Source organism: Grampus griseus, assembly GCF_964374135.1.
Source record: "Grampus griseus genome assembly, chromosome: 14".
NCBI classification, from domain to species: domain Eukaryota; kingdom Metazoa; phylum Chordata; class Mammalia; order Artiodactyla; family Delphinidae; genus Grampus; species Grampus griseus.
Window position 1 is genome coordinate 2,919,449 of NC_139008.1, and position 15,255 is coordinate 2,934,703.

The window sequence follows — 15,255 nt, forward strand, 5'->3', positions numbered from 1 at the left end:
AACAGATACTCACACACCCATGTTCATAACAGCAGTGTTCATAACAGCAGTATTCACAACAGCCAAAAGGCGGAAGCAACAACCTAAGTGTCTATCCGCTGATGAATGGATAAATGAAATGTGGTCCGTCCAAACAAGGGACCGTTATTCAGCCTTAAAAAAGAATGAAATTCTGATCCATGTTACCACATACATGAACGTTGAAGGCATTACGCTCTGTGAACTGAGCCAGTCATGAAAGAACAAATCCCGTGTGATTCCATTTACGTGAGGTACCTGGAGTCAAACTCACAGATACTGTGTGATTCCATTTACGTGAGGTACCTGGAGTCAAACTCACAGAGACAGAGAGCAGGAGAGGGGGAGGGGGCTGGGGAGGAAGGAATGAGGAGCAGGTGTCTGATGGGGACAGAGTCTCAGTCTGGGGAGATGAAGTTCCGGAAAGGGATGCTGGGGACGGTTGCACAACGGTGTCAATTGATGCCACAGCACTGTACACTTACAAATGGTTAAAATTTCATGGTATGTATATTTAGCCACAACTTTTAAAAAGCATGCAGCAGGTACCGAGAGGGAAGGGCACTTTAACTGAGGGCCTGGGAAGCCTTCCTGGAGGAGGTGGCATGCTCCCTGGTCCCGATGGATGGGTGGACTTCGGCAGGCTGCAGTGCAGGCGGGGGTAGGAATGGGGAAAGTTGTCGCAGGCGGAGGCGCCCAGGTCAGAGGAGGGCGGCTGGGATGTTTCAGAGAGCGCCTGCCACACGGCGGGTGAAGCACAGGAACCCAAGCCCTGCTCTCCGTGTTCAGTCAACAGATACTTACTGGATACCTGCTGTGCACGAGGCACTGTGTAGGCCTGGAGAGAGTGGCTAAAACAGAACAGACGACAGTGCCTGTGCTCCTGGTCTCCTGCGGGGAGAGACAGACACAAACCAAACAAGCATAGTGAGTGGAGGGTCCCGTGGAGCGCGGAGCAAGGGAAGAGCTCGGCTGGGAGGGGTGGGCTCGCCATTGTCAGAGGGCCCCCCAGCCTGCGGAGGCAGAGGCCCCCATCAGCGTAGCTCCGGTCCTCCAAATGATGGCTTTATGGTCACTAAAGAAACCAGATGTGGTTTTGATTTCTCTGCTCGAGGTTGCTCAAGGCAGTGGTGTTCTTCCTGCAGATCTACCAACCTCTAAATACTTTGTGTCTCATGGGAACTTTGAGAAAAACTTTTTCCTTGGAACTCCTCCAGCTGCAGCTGGAAGGGACCAAGGCTTCAGAGGGCCCTGCCAGGGGATCCTGCAGTTCCCCGTTGTCCTTGCTAATAGCCTCAGACGGGCATCAGTTGCCCCGGTGGGCTTGGGCTCCACGCCCAGGTTGGCACGTTTGGCAAAATTATTCAAGGGCATTTCTCACTGAAGCTACAAGTGATCTGCTGTTGTGCCTAGGTACCTTCTCAATAACTTCAGTAGGCCGTTTGGAAAATTGACCTAACTTCCTGAAGAACACCCTCTTACTTCTCTGTCCCACCCAAACTACACGTGGCCCCAGTTTCTCCGTTGGTTGTGGTTCTTTTGCATTAAACGGTAGGTTATGCGTTTATATGCTTGAATGGAAAGCTGGTGTCTCTGTTCGTTTGGATCGCTCCAGGGTCCAGCCATGCAGTTCCTAAATCCACACTCCTGTTCTGTGTTTTATCAATAAATAAATAAACGAATAAGCCTGCTGCAGAGTTGCCTTTTATCACCTTCATTTTTCTCTGCTGATGAAAATACATTCTTGGTAACATTCCATTGATTTCCAAATGTGCAGGTTTTCAAACATGTTATAAATGAGAAGAAAAGAAACTGCTGGATTGTTTGTCAAGCTGTCACATTATTTTATTTATCCTCTCTCGTCAATAGAAAAGTCCAGAAGTGTATTGAGATAAAAATGGGAGTACACGTAAAGATAAAATTGTGAATGGGGTATACGGCTGTGTTCCCTCCCGCCGTTGCACAGTAAACAAGGAGTGAGTCGGCGGTGCAGACTCTCCTCGGAGGGAGCAGCAGGGCTTCTGGGACGGGGCTCGCCCAGCGGCACTGCCCAGCGCCTTCGCGGCCGTGAGCGGGTTCTCGCTCACTGAGCGACTAAGCACACAGCGTTTGGGATAGGAGAGTCTGCTTCGGCAGCTCCACACACCAGGGATTATTAACGCAGGAATTTACACGCCTGCCTCGCCCGTTCAGGAGCCAGGGGCGCAGAAACTAAAAAGTGGGTTTGGGGAAAGTGAAAGGTGGGAGGGACTTTCTATTTGGTGAACAGGAGTTTTCCAATCAGGAGAAAATTCATGCTGTTTATTTCACTTTTCACAATAAAGTGCATCTTAAAATTGCCCAGGTTCTGCCTTGAGAAACTCACCTCTTGGAATCTGAGGGAATGACCTGGTTTGCCTGTTGCCTATACACCTTTTACTGTAGCACATGTTAACAGCAACAAAAATAATAATTGCTATGGGTTCTTGGAGATTATATATATAATATACACACACACACACACATCTCTCTCTCCTAGTCTCTTAAAACGTACGTGCCCTGGAGGGTTCAGCTCTACAGGATCTGAGCTCTCAAGACGCCAGCTCCCATGGTGGCAAGCGGTCAGACACACCTGTTGAGATGCTTTGCAGGCAGGAGAGCACTTAATCCCTTTGCCAGGCCGTTTTAATAATTCCGAGAAGGATGACAGACTCCGAAGGGTTGCAAAAGCAACTGATGAGTGGAAAAGCCACTGGAGCCCAACCACCGCCCCCCCCCCCCGCAACGAAAGCCGGACTCCCAGGTGCGCACTCGCCCTCCTTGCGCCACGTACTTGGTGGAGGGCGGTGCCGGGGGGCCGAGCCGAAAAGATGCTCTTGCTGCCTCTTCCGGCTGCCGCGAGAGTCGCCCGTCCGACATCTGAGCGGGAAGCGCTTCTGGGGACCCGGTCCAGCCGCCGCAGACAAGACGAAGGGCCTTGTTTTAGGAATCTGTGGCAAAGAAAAAGAAGATGATGTGCCCCAGTTTATAAGCGCAGGAGAGAATTTTAATAAATTGGTGTCTGGAAAGCTGAGAGATCTCTTGAACATATCTGGACCACCCCTGAAGGCAGGCAAAACCCAAACCGTTTATGGTCTGCATGAGGGCTTCTCCAGCATGGTGTGGTTGGCCTCGGCAAAAAGACGGCCGGAGTTGATGACCAGGAAAACTGGCACGAAGGCAAAGAGAACATCAGAGCCGCTGTTGCAGCGGGGTGCAGACAGGTTCAGGACCCGGAGATCCCGTCCGTGGAGGTGGACCCCTGCGGAGACGCCCATGCGCGAGGAGTGGTGCCTGGGCTCTACGAGTATGACGACCTGAAGCAGGAAAAGAAGGTGGCTCCATGGAAGTGGGTGTCAGGAGGCCTGGCAGAGGGGAGTCCTCTTTGCTTCTGGGCAGAACCTGGCGTGCCACTTGGTGAGACGCCCGCCAATGAGATGACGCCAACCAGATTTTCCGGCATTACTGAGAAGAATCTCAGAAGTGCTGGTAGTAAAACAGACGTCCACGTCAGACCCAAGCCTTGGATTCAGGAACAGGAAATGGGATCATCCTCAGTGTGGCCAAAGGGTCCGAAGAGCCTCCAGTCTTCCTGGAAATTCACGACGAAGGCAATGCAGGCGACCCTCCTTTGGTGTTTGTTGGGAAGGGGATTACCTTTGACAGTGGTGGCATCTCCCTCAAGGCGGCTGCAAACATGGACCTCATGAGGGCTGACATGGGAGGAGCCGCCAATGTCTGTTCAGCCATCGTGCCTGCTGCCAAGCTCGACCTGCCCTTCAGCGTCGTAGGTTTGGCCCCTCTTCGTGAAAATATGCCCAGCGGGAAGGCCAACAAGCCTGGGGATGTTGTTAGAGCCAAGAACGGGAAGACCATACAGGTGGATGACACTGCTGCTGAGGGGAGACTCCTCCTGGCCGATGTACTCTGCTACGCGCACACTTTTAACCCAAAGGTCGTCATCAGTGCCGCCACCCTGACAGGTGCCATGGATGCAGCTTCGGGGTCCGGTGCCACTGGGGTCTTTACCAGTTCTTCCTGGCTGTGGAACAAACTATTTGAGGCCAGCATTGAAACGGGAGACCGTGTCTGGAGGATGCCTGTCTTTGAACCTTACACGACACAGATTGTAGGTTGCCAACTAGCTGATGTTAATAGCCTTGGAAAATACAGATCTGCAGGAGCATGGACGGCTGCAGCATTTCGGAAAGAATTTGTGACTATCCTAAGTGGGCGCATGTAGACATAGCAGGAGTGATGACCAACAAAGATGGTTCCTTATCTGTGCAAAGGCGTGGCTGGGAGGCCCGCGAGGACCCTGATGGAGTTCCTGCTTCGGTTCCGTCAAGACAGCACTCAGTTCAGATGCTCTAGAATGCCTTCATTCTGTCTTAAACGGGCAGTGGAGCTTCAGAATACTTCTGAATGAATAGATCAAAACCTCTCAAGGGAAACAAAGGATGGTATTTAAAAACATAGAACAAAATGAAATCTGTATGCCTTGATTGGTTTTTCACTTTATGCAGAGGTTTATAAAGGTAAAGCTAATATCTTGCCTGGCAAAGATTTTTAAGATGTTCTATCTTAAATGAATAATGATGATTTTTTAAAAGCTACCTAATCACTTTTCAGAGTATTTGTTTGTAACTGAGGAGCAAAATTGTATTTCAGATTTGTGATGCTGGGAATAATGAACAAACTAAAAGTCGCTATGCAGTTGTCAGAAACAATAAATCTAACTTTTTGTGCTCCCTGGTGTGGCTCTGATATTTACTTATATATTATCATAAACCCAGTGATGCTATAATATAACTTGTCTCTTCTGGCTGTGTTATATGAACTAAGTAATTAGGTTGGGTCTCAATGTTAATAATCACTTTGGGGCACTCAGTGATGAGCTTGAGTAGGTGAGGCGGTACTATTATCCCCACATTACAGATGAGGAAAATGAGGCACAGGAGAGGGTTAGTAACATGCCTGCGATGTCACCAAGTAATAAGTGGGAGAGCAGAAAGCAGTAGAGCTTTCTTCTTCTTCTTTTTTTTTTTAAATAAATTTATTTATTTTAAAAGAAAAGAAAAGCCACTTGATTTTCTTTAAGTAAAACGTCTTGGAGCTGTTTTCGCCCATCCCCCAAAAGGGCACGCGTGTACCTTGCTGTGCATGGAAGAAGGTCAAGAATCATAAGAGACTGACCAATTAAATTGTGCTTCTTATTGCCAGAAAGCGGTTGAGAATGGCCCTAGGCAGCCTGTTTGTAGAAGCTGAGCTATAGAACCGAACAAAAGAGTGACTCGAGCTCTGCAGTGTCTACTAGTGTGCTCCGTGGCACAATGAAACGCTTTTTGGGGAAGGTCAGGATTTTTACTTATATATAGCTCCGCCTTCCTTAGTAATTGTCCTAGGAGGGAAACTCAAAGATTCATCTTCAGAAACTGGGCAGAAGCAACCTTGATTGTCCGTGTGAGAATTCCTGTTCATTTGGAAGGAACAGCAGCCTCTTTCCTTAGTGTCATCATGTCTTTCTCCTCCTTCTTCCGCTGCCCCGACCGCCAATTATCCCATCCATGTGCACTTCCTGTGCCTGCCCTTTAAGACTCCAGCCGCCTGGGGGCCCTCCAAGCCCTGTCTTCCGTGCTCATCCCCGAGCTCTCGTGCCGCTGACCAGCCAGTGCTCCTGTCCACGTGGACACCCCCAGGCCTCCTTGTCCGCCAGTTTCACATGCCCACATCATCACCCCAACCCTTCTTGCTCCTGAGCTTTCACTCTTATGAGCTGCTCCACCATCCACCCAAACCACCGGAGCCAGAAGCCGGGAGAGCTTCCCTGCGCACACCCAGCTGCCGTCGGCCCCTCTTCTCCCCCCACCGACGCCCGCAACAGCCCCGCACGGTCTCCATCACCACTTTCCTCCTCAAGGGCCTTCAGTGGCTCTCCATTCCCTACTGGATAAAGTCCAAACTTGGTAGCATGGCCCCCGTCCCCTGACAGCCTCCTCTGGGGTCACTCCCAGGCCCCAGTTTCCCCTCAACCTTCAAGAACCACTTGACAGTTTTCCAAACAAGCCAACCCGGTTTCCACTTTCTTTTTTCCCTGTTCCTGGAATGCCTTTCCTTCCCTCCTCTGCCTGGTGAATACTGTCCATCTTCCAAGGGCCGGGCTCAAGCCCTTCCTAATTCCCCTGGAAGAATCAATCTCGCAGCACTCCCGACCCTGCGTCCTGCCGCGTCCCTCCCCTCGGCTCTCCTGACCCCACCACCAGCTGCTTGCTCTTCAGACGTGACTCTCTTCCTCTGCTAAACCCAGACCTCCGTGACGTCGCTGACCTCTGACCCCCTGCAGTTAACTCTCCTATTCCCCACGCTCGCGCAGTGCCTGGAAATAAGAGGTACTTGCTCCTGTCGTTATCATCCTGTAGCGATAAAGAGCTGGTAATGATAACCAGCCGTGCTCTATTTGGACAAGACTTAATTCTTCCTTCAACAAGCGCTCACAGAAGGGCTCTTATAGCCCAGGCACTTTGCTCCGTGCAAAGATGAATAACACATCCGCCCCTCCTTATTCCAGAGGTGGACAGATCTCCGCGCAAATCGGGACACTGCAGTGAGGTGAGAGCCGGCACCCGTGGCCCTGGCTCGAGACGGTCACTTCTTGCTCTGCCCAGATAGCCAGTTGCCTGAATTTTAAAGCATGTCTGTAATTGTTTACGTCATCTGGTCAATGCAACCAATAAATACCATCATTATTGGATGTTGGAAAAAGCTGTCAGAAAACACCGAGGAACCTATAGCTCAGCACTGAGGGCTTTCCTAAGGCCTTTCACTCCCGTGTGTGTTCTCAACCTTATTTTTCTCTTTTGTTCCTACAAGTTTTAGACCACTTGTTTTGGAGCAGGAACACTTGGAGGTTTCGAAAGGTCCTGGAGGCGCCACTAGCTGCTGCTTCTGGACGGGACCCTCTTCTGACCTAAGTGAGAACCCTGTAGATCTGGACCCACTAGGAACTGGAGAGCCGAGGTTCTTTGGAGTCTTGGGGGCCGTGGCCTTTGCCGCCGCCCCGTCGTTCCCGGAACGGGGTTGCCCCTCGTTGAATACGTGTGCCCGTGTGGTTGGCTCGCCTTGCACGCTTGTGTGTCTCCGGGCAGATGTGCCTCAGCATCTCCCGGTGGAGGGGGCCTTTGAGCTCGTTATTTTCCGGGCGGCCAGGGCGACACCCGGCTCCACGGAGGGAACAGAGCGGGGAGCCGCAGCCTCGCTGGTTTGGCCGCGGAGATCCCCTGAGGCGCGTGGCCGGTAGCGCTCACCTAGGAAGCAGGACAGGCAAGATGACAGTTCTGACAGAGGAAGCCCAAACGAGGGATTTGCTTTCTCAGATGTTCTGGAAAATTCCACTTTCAGGGCATAGGCTCTTTTTTTGAAAGAAAGAGGCTATGTTTTGAGTGAGCTGTGGAGACCTTCATGAGGAGGCGTGTGGGGACGTGTGGGCCCCAAGCCTGCAGGCGGGCTCGCTCCTCCCGGGCCGTGAGCAGGGCTGCGGGCCTTCCCTCGAGGTCCAGCACCCCGCAGCCTCACATCCAGGGCGCACGGGCCTTCAGAGCGTCTGCGGGGAGGCCGTCCTGGCAGAGACAGGAAGCCCTGGGGCAGAGCAGGCACTGAGGGCCTCAGTCTCCCCTTCACCGCGGTGCTGCGGCCTCGAGTTCCGAAGCACGTCCTGTGTGCCACACGCTGTCTGATGTGCGTCGTGTAACATACAAACGTACGTCGAAAGTGAGAGTGTCAAAAGTATACTCTTGTTTTGAATGGCCCTGTGAGACGGGCATCATTTTACAAATTAGGAAGATAAGGCTCGGAGAAGTTGAGTCACTTGCTTCCCGCTGGGAGCCAGGGTATTTCCACTGGATTCTCAATACAGTTCTCTTACTCCCAACCCCCAGGCTCCTGCCATCACTTGGCTGAGCTCCTGTGTCCTCCTTTGCCCACCTCCGTCTCCAGAGCTTGACTTTCTGACTCTGCGCCCAGATGACCGCGGGGCTGGCTCCTTCCTTCCAGGTCTCAGTCACCACCTCCCGCCTGTCCCTGTGCTTCTGACCCTGGGTCCAGGTGACACGCCCTTCATCCTCACGCTGCTGTCCCACCACCGGCACTGTGTTGACTGCAGGGAAGCAGGCTGTGTGCCATTCGTCCTACTTTATCTGCAGTAATTCCACAGCTTAGCAGTTCTGGTAGACTTTGAACGTTTTGTTTTTTTTTTTCTGTCTGAGAGATTTGATATTCTTTAAATGTACTTTTTAATTAAATGCAACCTGGACAGCTCCTCTCTACTCAGCCTCTCCAGTGATTAAGGGGTTCATGTGGGAGAAACTGACTAGGAGTAGACCCCATTTCCCTCTGCCTGGAGCCTTTCTTCCCATAACTACAAAGCACTCGCCTTTCTGCCTTTGAAGCTACCTAGCACCCACGGTTGCTGACCTCGGCAGAAATCCTCTTTTGCTTCGATGTCTGCACCTCCCAGCCACCTAAACCAACCTGGGAAATGCTCAGTTGAAAACGCTACAGTAAAGTCTCAATTAAGGAAATGCTCAGGGGAAGGAGTGTTCTAGTTAATTTAATTTCTGGTTAACTGAGCACAACCAAAGTTTTTATTAGGAGGAAACATCGTTATGTAAAAGAAGGCTTATGAACTTTGGATGAAGACATTCCTCTATTTAAAACCCATTCTCTACCATGTTTAGTCATGTGACTTTGACTAAAAGGGGGATGCTAATAGCTATAAAAGGGGGATGCTAGTAGCTATCTTATAAAAGGGGAATGCTAATAGCTATCTTAAAAGCTTGTTGTTAGACTAAATTGGGCAACATTTGTAAATGTAAACACGTAACAGAATGTTGAGCGGCTGTGTGGGGACTTGGTGAAGTACAGTTTCCCTCCCACTTCCATTTTGTTTTCGTTCTTCTTGGAAATAATTCTTAATACGTTGGCATATGGTATTTTAAAAATGTTTTCTAATGCGGAACCCTGAAGGAGAGGGTAATTTTCCTGGTGGTGGTAGTAGTGGCTCATTACTGTAGAATATTTATGAAAAATTAACCAATCGTTGAGTATTTGTTCAGTGCGTATTACATCTTGGCCGCCGTGCGAGTACCAGAAATGAAGAGGCCATTTTATTCTTTTAAAAATGCCCAGATAGTCTTCTTTGCATTTCTCTTCTAAAAATTGAACGTGGGAAAAAAATTGGTAGAAAAGTCAGCTTGGCAGTTTAAAAATACACATCCATGACCTCCTCTCACTTAAAAAAGAAGTAAAAACCCACTAAAATGTGTAAGGTCGGATCTTACCAAACGGCACCGCGAAACAGAGGAAAGCTTCGAGTGAGCTGTAATAGGGAGCGCTCCCGGGCGAGGTTCACTGGTCCGAGAGAAAGGGGCCAGAGAAGTCGCGCCCGGGCGAGGGTCGGGCAAGACTTTATAGGGGAAGAAGGGAAAGGGGTGTGGTGAATCCGGGAGGGCGCAGGGTATTCCTTATTTGGCGGTCTTTTCGGGTATCCTGGGGGAACGTTAGTCCCGCCCCTCGAAAGGCGGGAAGGCTGGGCTGGGTTCAAAGTCCCCAGGTCAGTTCCTGGAACTGGGTGGTCCGGAATGTCTCCAGGGCAGTTTCTGGAACTGGGTGGTCCGGAGAATTTCGGTCTGATGCAACCTGTGAATCTGATTGCGTTCCCCTGCCTCGGGCCAGTTGGCCTTACAAAATGCAGTACAGGAGAAGAGACCGAGGGCCACAGGACAAGAAGGCGCTGTTAGTGACTGAGAGATGCAACAAGGGTCTGGATGGAGGAATGATTACCATGGGGGTGGGCGGAGGAGGTCTCGGCTTGGGGAGCGTCCTTGGCCACCTTGGGACTAGTTATGACCCAGAGCTAGAGCCGGGGTAGTTAATGGTTTGTGTCTGGGACAGTCTGCTGCCTACCTCCCACTGTAGAGTACTCGGCAGCTAAGGCAAGTAGACAGAGATACAGACAGACAGGTAAGGACACCACCCCACCCCCCCCACCCCACCCCCCCGCGCATCAGAATGAATGGCCCCAGAGGAAAGAGCCCTGCACTCTGGGGTTCAGGGTCCCTTCGGGACAACACTGAACTTCCCACCTGATGGAGGCAAAGTTGCCCACTGACAAGTTAAAAGTCACATTTGGGGGAGGGGGTGGGTTGTCACATTTCGTTTTAAGCCTCTCTTTGCTATTCTTTTTAATCCATGTGCTCATACGAATTTGACTGAAATTTTAAAACTTTTTTTTTTGAATGAAGCAAGTGTGCCAGCATCGTGTGCTACTGCGAGCACCGTCCTTGCTACCGAGGGATGTGGATTCCGGGAGCTTACGTAAAAGTTTACTGAAACGTTAAGTTTCAGTAGAAAACGCACAGACTCCTCAATCACAAGACCTTGCCTTGATCTTCCTGTTGTAGTTTCCATAAGTCAAGGTCACTTTGCCGGCATGTGTGTGCCTTGTGTGTGTGTGTTAGAAATGCACGTTTTAGGAACCGTCACATTTTATCTGCATCTCTGGGACCTACTTCTCCAAGCGTCATGTGTGATTCGCGCATCACCAGAAAGAACAAAGTGGTCGGGTTTGCGGGCAGGCTGACATTTACCAGCCCCGAGTCGAGCTGCTCGCTCGACTTGTCCCGTCGACCCCATGGGTGAGGGTCCTTGAAATCAGGCAACAGTCTGGGCCACGAGAGCAATACAGACGGAAGTTGCTGTTCCGTATGAATCACAATTACGAACGACTTCCTCTTTCCTCGGGGCGGCTGGAATCTCCGCAGGCGCATCCTCCCATTCGCTCGTCCCTGGGCTGTGAACTCGGGCCTGGCGCTGACCTGTCTGTCGCCTGCGGGTCTCTCGGGGTCAGCGCGCAGGCGAGGCTGATCCGCCCGCCCAGGGGGGGGGGCGGGGGGCGAGGGGAATTGCCCTCGGGGCGGCGACAAGCGCTGAGCACCGGCTTCCTCTCCGGCGCCAGGCGGAGCGCTGATTCATGACAAATTAGCACCTTGCTCGGCGACCTCTGCGCGCCCCGCTGCTTTCCTTCACTTCACATGACTGTTTGCAAATATTAGCAGCTCAGGTCATTTCTGCTCACCAGCGACTTTCACAGATGACAGGCAGGCATTCAGCCTTTGTCACGAACGTGTCTGTACTCCGGCATCCTCCGAGGCTTGATAACCAGCCCCGCGATCCCCAGTCTCACAAGCCGAGGGTGTCGGGCGTTGGGAAGGTCCCGGGGAGGCCCTGCCGGGCGTGGGGAGGGGAAGGCTGCCCGGCGCTTGCCCGGAGCCCCGAGGGCCTGAAACGACCTCGCAATAACTAGTCGATACACAGGGTTAAAAAATTGATTTGTTGGCTCTGCCCGCTTCAAGCTTTTTTTTTTTTTAATTCACGTGAACCTTTAATTCCAGAATCTCATACTGCTTAGGCAGTGAAAGCCGGACTGAGAGCTGTGGGAAGTTGACTAGAGGCCAGTCCTCTTTTCTCCCCCTGCTCTCTCGCGATGCCCTGACCGCATTGCCCACAGCTGGAACCTTCCATGGTTCTCCTCAGCTGCTCTCACGGGTGGCGGGTCTCTGCAGCATGAGGTCCTCCAGGAAGCACTGGGCATTTGCTGTGATGTCAGTTCAGTTTTATTTCCAGCCTCTTCCATCTCCGCCCTTTATTGAAAGTCCTGTTCTCGAAATGTGCGATCAGTCCTCATTCTCCCTAAATAAACAGTCGTAATGCGCACGTAGTTTAATTTTGATATTACTTGTATTTGAGAGAAAAGTGGCAAAAACATCTCGTGTTTTTTTTCTCCCTTGTCACCAGAGGTATGAGCTACGTTATTTATAGTTTGATACTCACACAACAGAGACGGAGTCGGAATAGTTACTTTTCAGAGAGAAGGGATTAAACATGCACGCACAGAACCGAGCACTTGGTTCATGGGATGTCTTTGCTCCGGGGACCACGTTCGGGCCCAAGTCAGAGAGCAGCCGCCTCCCAAACACACGCGTGCCCAGCAGAGGGTCTGATGCATGAAATATTTGTGGAATTCAACGGATTTGAAAGTAGTGGGTAGACCAGGTAACTCAATCAGCAAAGTCTAAAATTGATAAAGTCAGCAAGCATTTTGGAAAATGCACAACAGTCTGAAGCCCTTTATGGGCACGATGTGTGGAGAAGCAGCAGGAGCTCTCTGTTCCCGTGGTTCCTGGGCGGGACATGTGTTTATGGACCAGGACCACACCGAGTGCCCCTCGAGGGCTGGGGTCGGGTCCCGAGGCGCTGGGTGTCCTGTCGGAGCAGCTGGACGGGACTCTCGTGTCACGTTCCAATCCTCACACCTTCTGTACTTCAGAGAGTTCCATGGGCTTCTGCTTTCTCTGCCGCAGGAGATGTTGGCACGCCTGAAGCCGTGGCCCCCGTCATCGTGATCCCCCCGAGCAACAGAAGCGTGGTGGCCGGGTCCAGTGAGACCACCTTGGAATGCATAGCCAATGCCAGGTGCGTGCCAGTCCCCCACGCGGGGAGTGACAACCCATGACAACCCCTCCTGCGTGTGGCTGGCTCTCCCAGCAACGGTGGTCTTGTTCATCCAGCTGGGCTGTGGGCACAGCGCGTATGGGAAGCTAGGACTCGGGTGTGCTGACCTTTCCCGGGCCTTGTTCTGCAGTATTTACATTGAATGTAATATCTATATTGGAAAGCAGCGCTTTCCACTTTAGCTCTGGGTCATGGTACAGGGTCTCTTCTTAGGTTCTGGCTGAGGAGCAGAGGGGAGCTTTGCTCTCCTTTGGGTGCAAAGGAAAGAGTTAATTCTCTTCTCCTCTGTCGTCGTAGGTGTTCTCAGCCCCATTAGTGGTCGCTCCAGGATGGAGTGCCCGTGATCACGCCTCCCATGTAGCGCGTCCCCTAGCAGTATTTGTTTTATGCATTCTTTTCCTGAGCAAATGGAATCATTAGCACTTATGGTCCATTGCTGCTGCAATTAGCTATCCCTGCTCAATAGCCCTTGAGCAGACTGTGTTGCTGACGCGTGCCTTAAGGGAGTAGAGTAATATCTGGATTGAGTTTTAAATGTCCACTGTTCAACCCACCATGGTTCCTGGTAGAATGATTATTATTGCCGTCTACATGATCCACAATTGTTGTCACTAAAGCCCTTCGTTCTCACAGGCCCATCGAGGAGCTGAGTGTGACCTGGAAGAGAAACGGGGTGAGAGTCACCCGTGGGCTCCACAGCTTCGGGAGACGCCTCACCATCAGCACCCCGACCTCCTCGGACATCGGGGAGTACGCCTGCGAGGCAGCGCTGCCAGGGAGTGCTTTCGAGCCCGCCAGAGCCAGAGCCTTCCTTTCCATCATAGGTGAGGCTCAAACTGGGACGCGGTGTCCTTTCTACCACAGGCGAGGCTCAGGCTGGGACGCGGTGTCCTTTCTACCATAGGTGGGGCTCAGGCTGGGACGCGGTGTCCTTCCCATCATAGGTGGGGCTCAGGCTGGGACGCGGTGTCCTTTCCATCATAGGTGAGGCTCAGGCTGGGACGCGGTGTCCTTTCTACCATAGGTGGGGCTCAGGTGGGACGCGGTGTCCTTTCTACCATAGGTGGGGCTCAGGCTGGGACGCGGTGTCCTTCCCATCATAGGTGGGGCTCAGGCTGGGACGCGGTGTTCTTCCCATCATAGGTGGGGCTCAGGCTGGGACGCGGTGTCCTTTCTACCATAGGTGGGGCTCAGGTGGGACGCGGTGTCCTTTCTACCATAGGTGGGGCTCAGGTGGGACGCGGTGTCCTTTCTACCATAGGTGAGGCTCAGGCTGGGACGCGGTGTCCTTTCTACCATAGGTGGGGCTCAGGTGGGACGCGGTGTCCTTTCTACCATAGGTGGGGCTCAGGTGGGACGCGGTGTCCTTTCCATCATAGGTGGGGCTCAGGCTGGGACGCGGTGTCCTTCCCATCATAGGTGGGGCTCAGGCTGGGACGCGGTGTCCTTTCCATCATAGGTGGGGCTCAGGCTGGGACGCGGTGTCCTTTCCATCATAGGTGGGGCTCAGGCTGGGACGCGGTGTCCTTTCTACCATAGGTGGGGCTCAGGTGGGACGTGGTGTCCTTTCTACCATAGGTGGGGCTCAGGTGGGACGCGGTGTCCTTTCTACCATAGGTGGGGCTCAGGTGGGACGCGGTGTCCTTCCCATCATAGGTGGGGCTCAGGCTGGGACGCGGTGTCCTTTCCATCATAGGTGGGGCTCAGGCTGGGACGCGGTGTCCTTTCTACCATAGGTGGGGCTCAGGTGGGACGCGGTGTCCTTTCTACCATAGGTGAGGCTCAGGCTGGGACGCGGTGTCCTTTCTACCATAGGTGGGGCTCAGGTGGGACGCGGTGTCCTTTCTACCATAGGTGGGGCTCAGGTGGGACGCGGTGTCCTTTCTACCATAGGTGGGGCTCAGGTGGGACGCGGTGTCCTTTCTACCATAGGTGAGGCTCAGGTGGGACGCGGTGGGTGGCGTCGGCATCCTCGCAGGGCGGTGGCACACCCCAGGCCATGGAAACAACGTAGCTAACACCTGTGTTCCACCGCCTATTTTTAACCCAGCACATGGAAGTGAAGTTGAGTTTATCTCCCAGACTCAGCCTAGTCTTCTTTCCCAGGAATATCAATGCGTTAAGTCCAAAGAGTTGATGTTCTGAATACTCCCAAGAAACGTCCTTCTGAAAACCTCCAGTCGTGAAGCTTGGGAAACAGAGTCGAAATCCTTGGCACGTGTATCACCTCCCTGTGCTGGCCTTTCTGCCACGAGCCTTTTCTATAACTCTTATTTGGCCGTTACGATCAATGTTCAGAGATTAATCTATGACCATTATGTTTTATTCTGTGACCCAGAAGAAAGTCAGAAAGTCTTGGGTGTTAACCTTTTGTTAAATTAGAAAGTGAGAACAGAGAGGCTTCCTAGAATCATGTGTTATTCTTAAACCAGGGAGAAGGGAGACAAAATTAGGCACATCTGAGCTGCTCTAAACGCTGGGAAATCTCGATGTTTAGGAAGGTGCACTGTACACAGACTAAGGGAATCCTCAGTCTATTTTCAGATTATGATAAGATTACATTAAATTGTGAGGCAAAGGCCTTTATTTCTCTCGTCTCTTCAGCTCCTGTAATGTGTTTAGGCCTCTTCAGCGGCTGTGGTCACTGTCGCA

General features: G+C 52.0%; 1 protein-coding gene and 1 pseudogene across 2 annotated transcripts in view; both read left to right on the forward strand.

Moving 5' to 3' along the window:
* The window catches only part of SDK1 (sidekick cell adhesion molecule 1), a gene marked incomplete at both ends in the record, with an annotated part of 814,918 nt that overhangs the window by 573,191 nt on the left and 226,472 nt on the right, over positions 1–15,255 (forward strand). Inside the window, 2 exons of the mRNA XM_082671251.1 lie at positions 12,453–12,564; positions 13,237–13,427. Of these exons, the coding sequence (XP_082527377.1) occupies positions 12,453–12,564; positions 13,237–13,427 (303 nt within the window). The remainder of the gene's footprint in view (positions 1–12,452; positions 12,565–13,236; positions 13,428–15,255) is intronic.
* On the forward strand, positions 2,868–4,465 carry LOC309832199 (cytosol aminopeptidase-like; annotated as a pseudogene). The gene has a single exon. The product of its transcript is annotated as a cytosol aminopeptidase-like (transcript).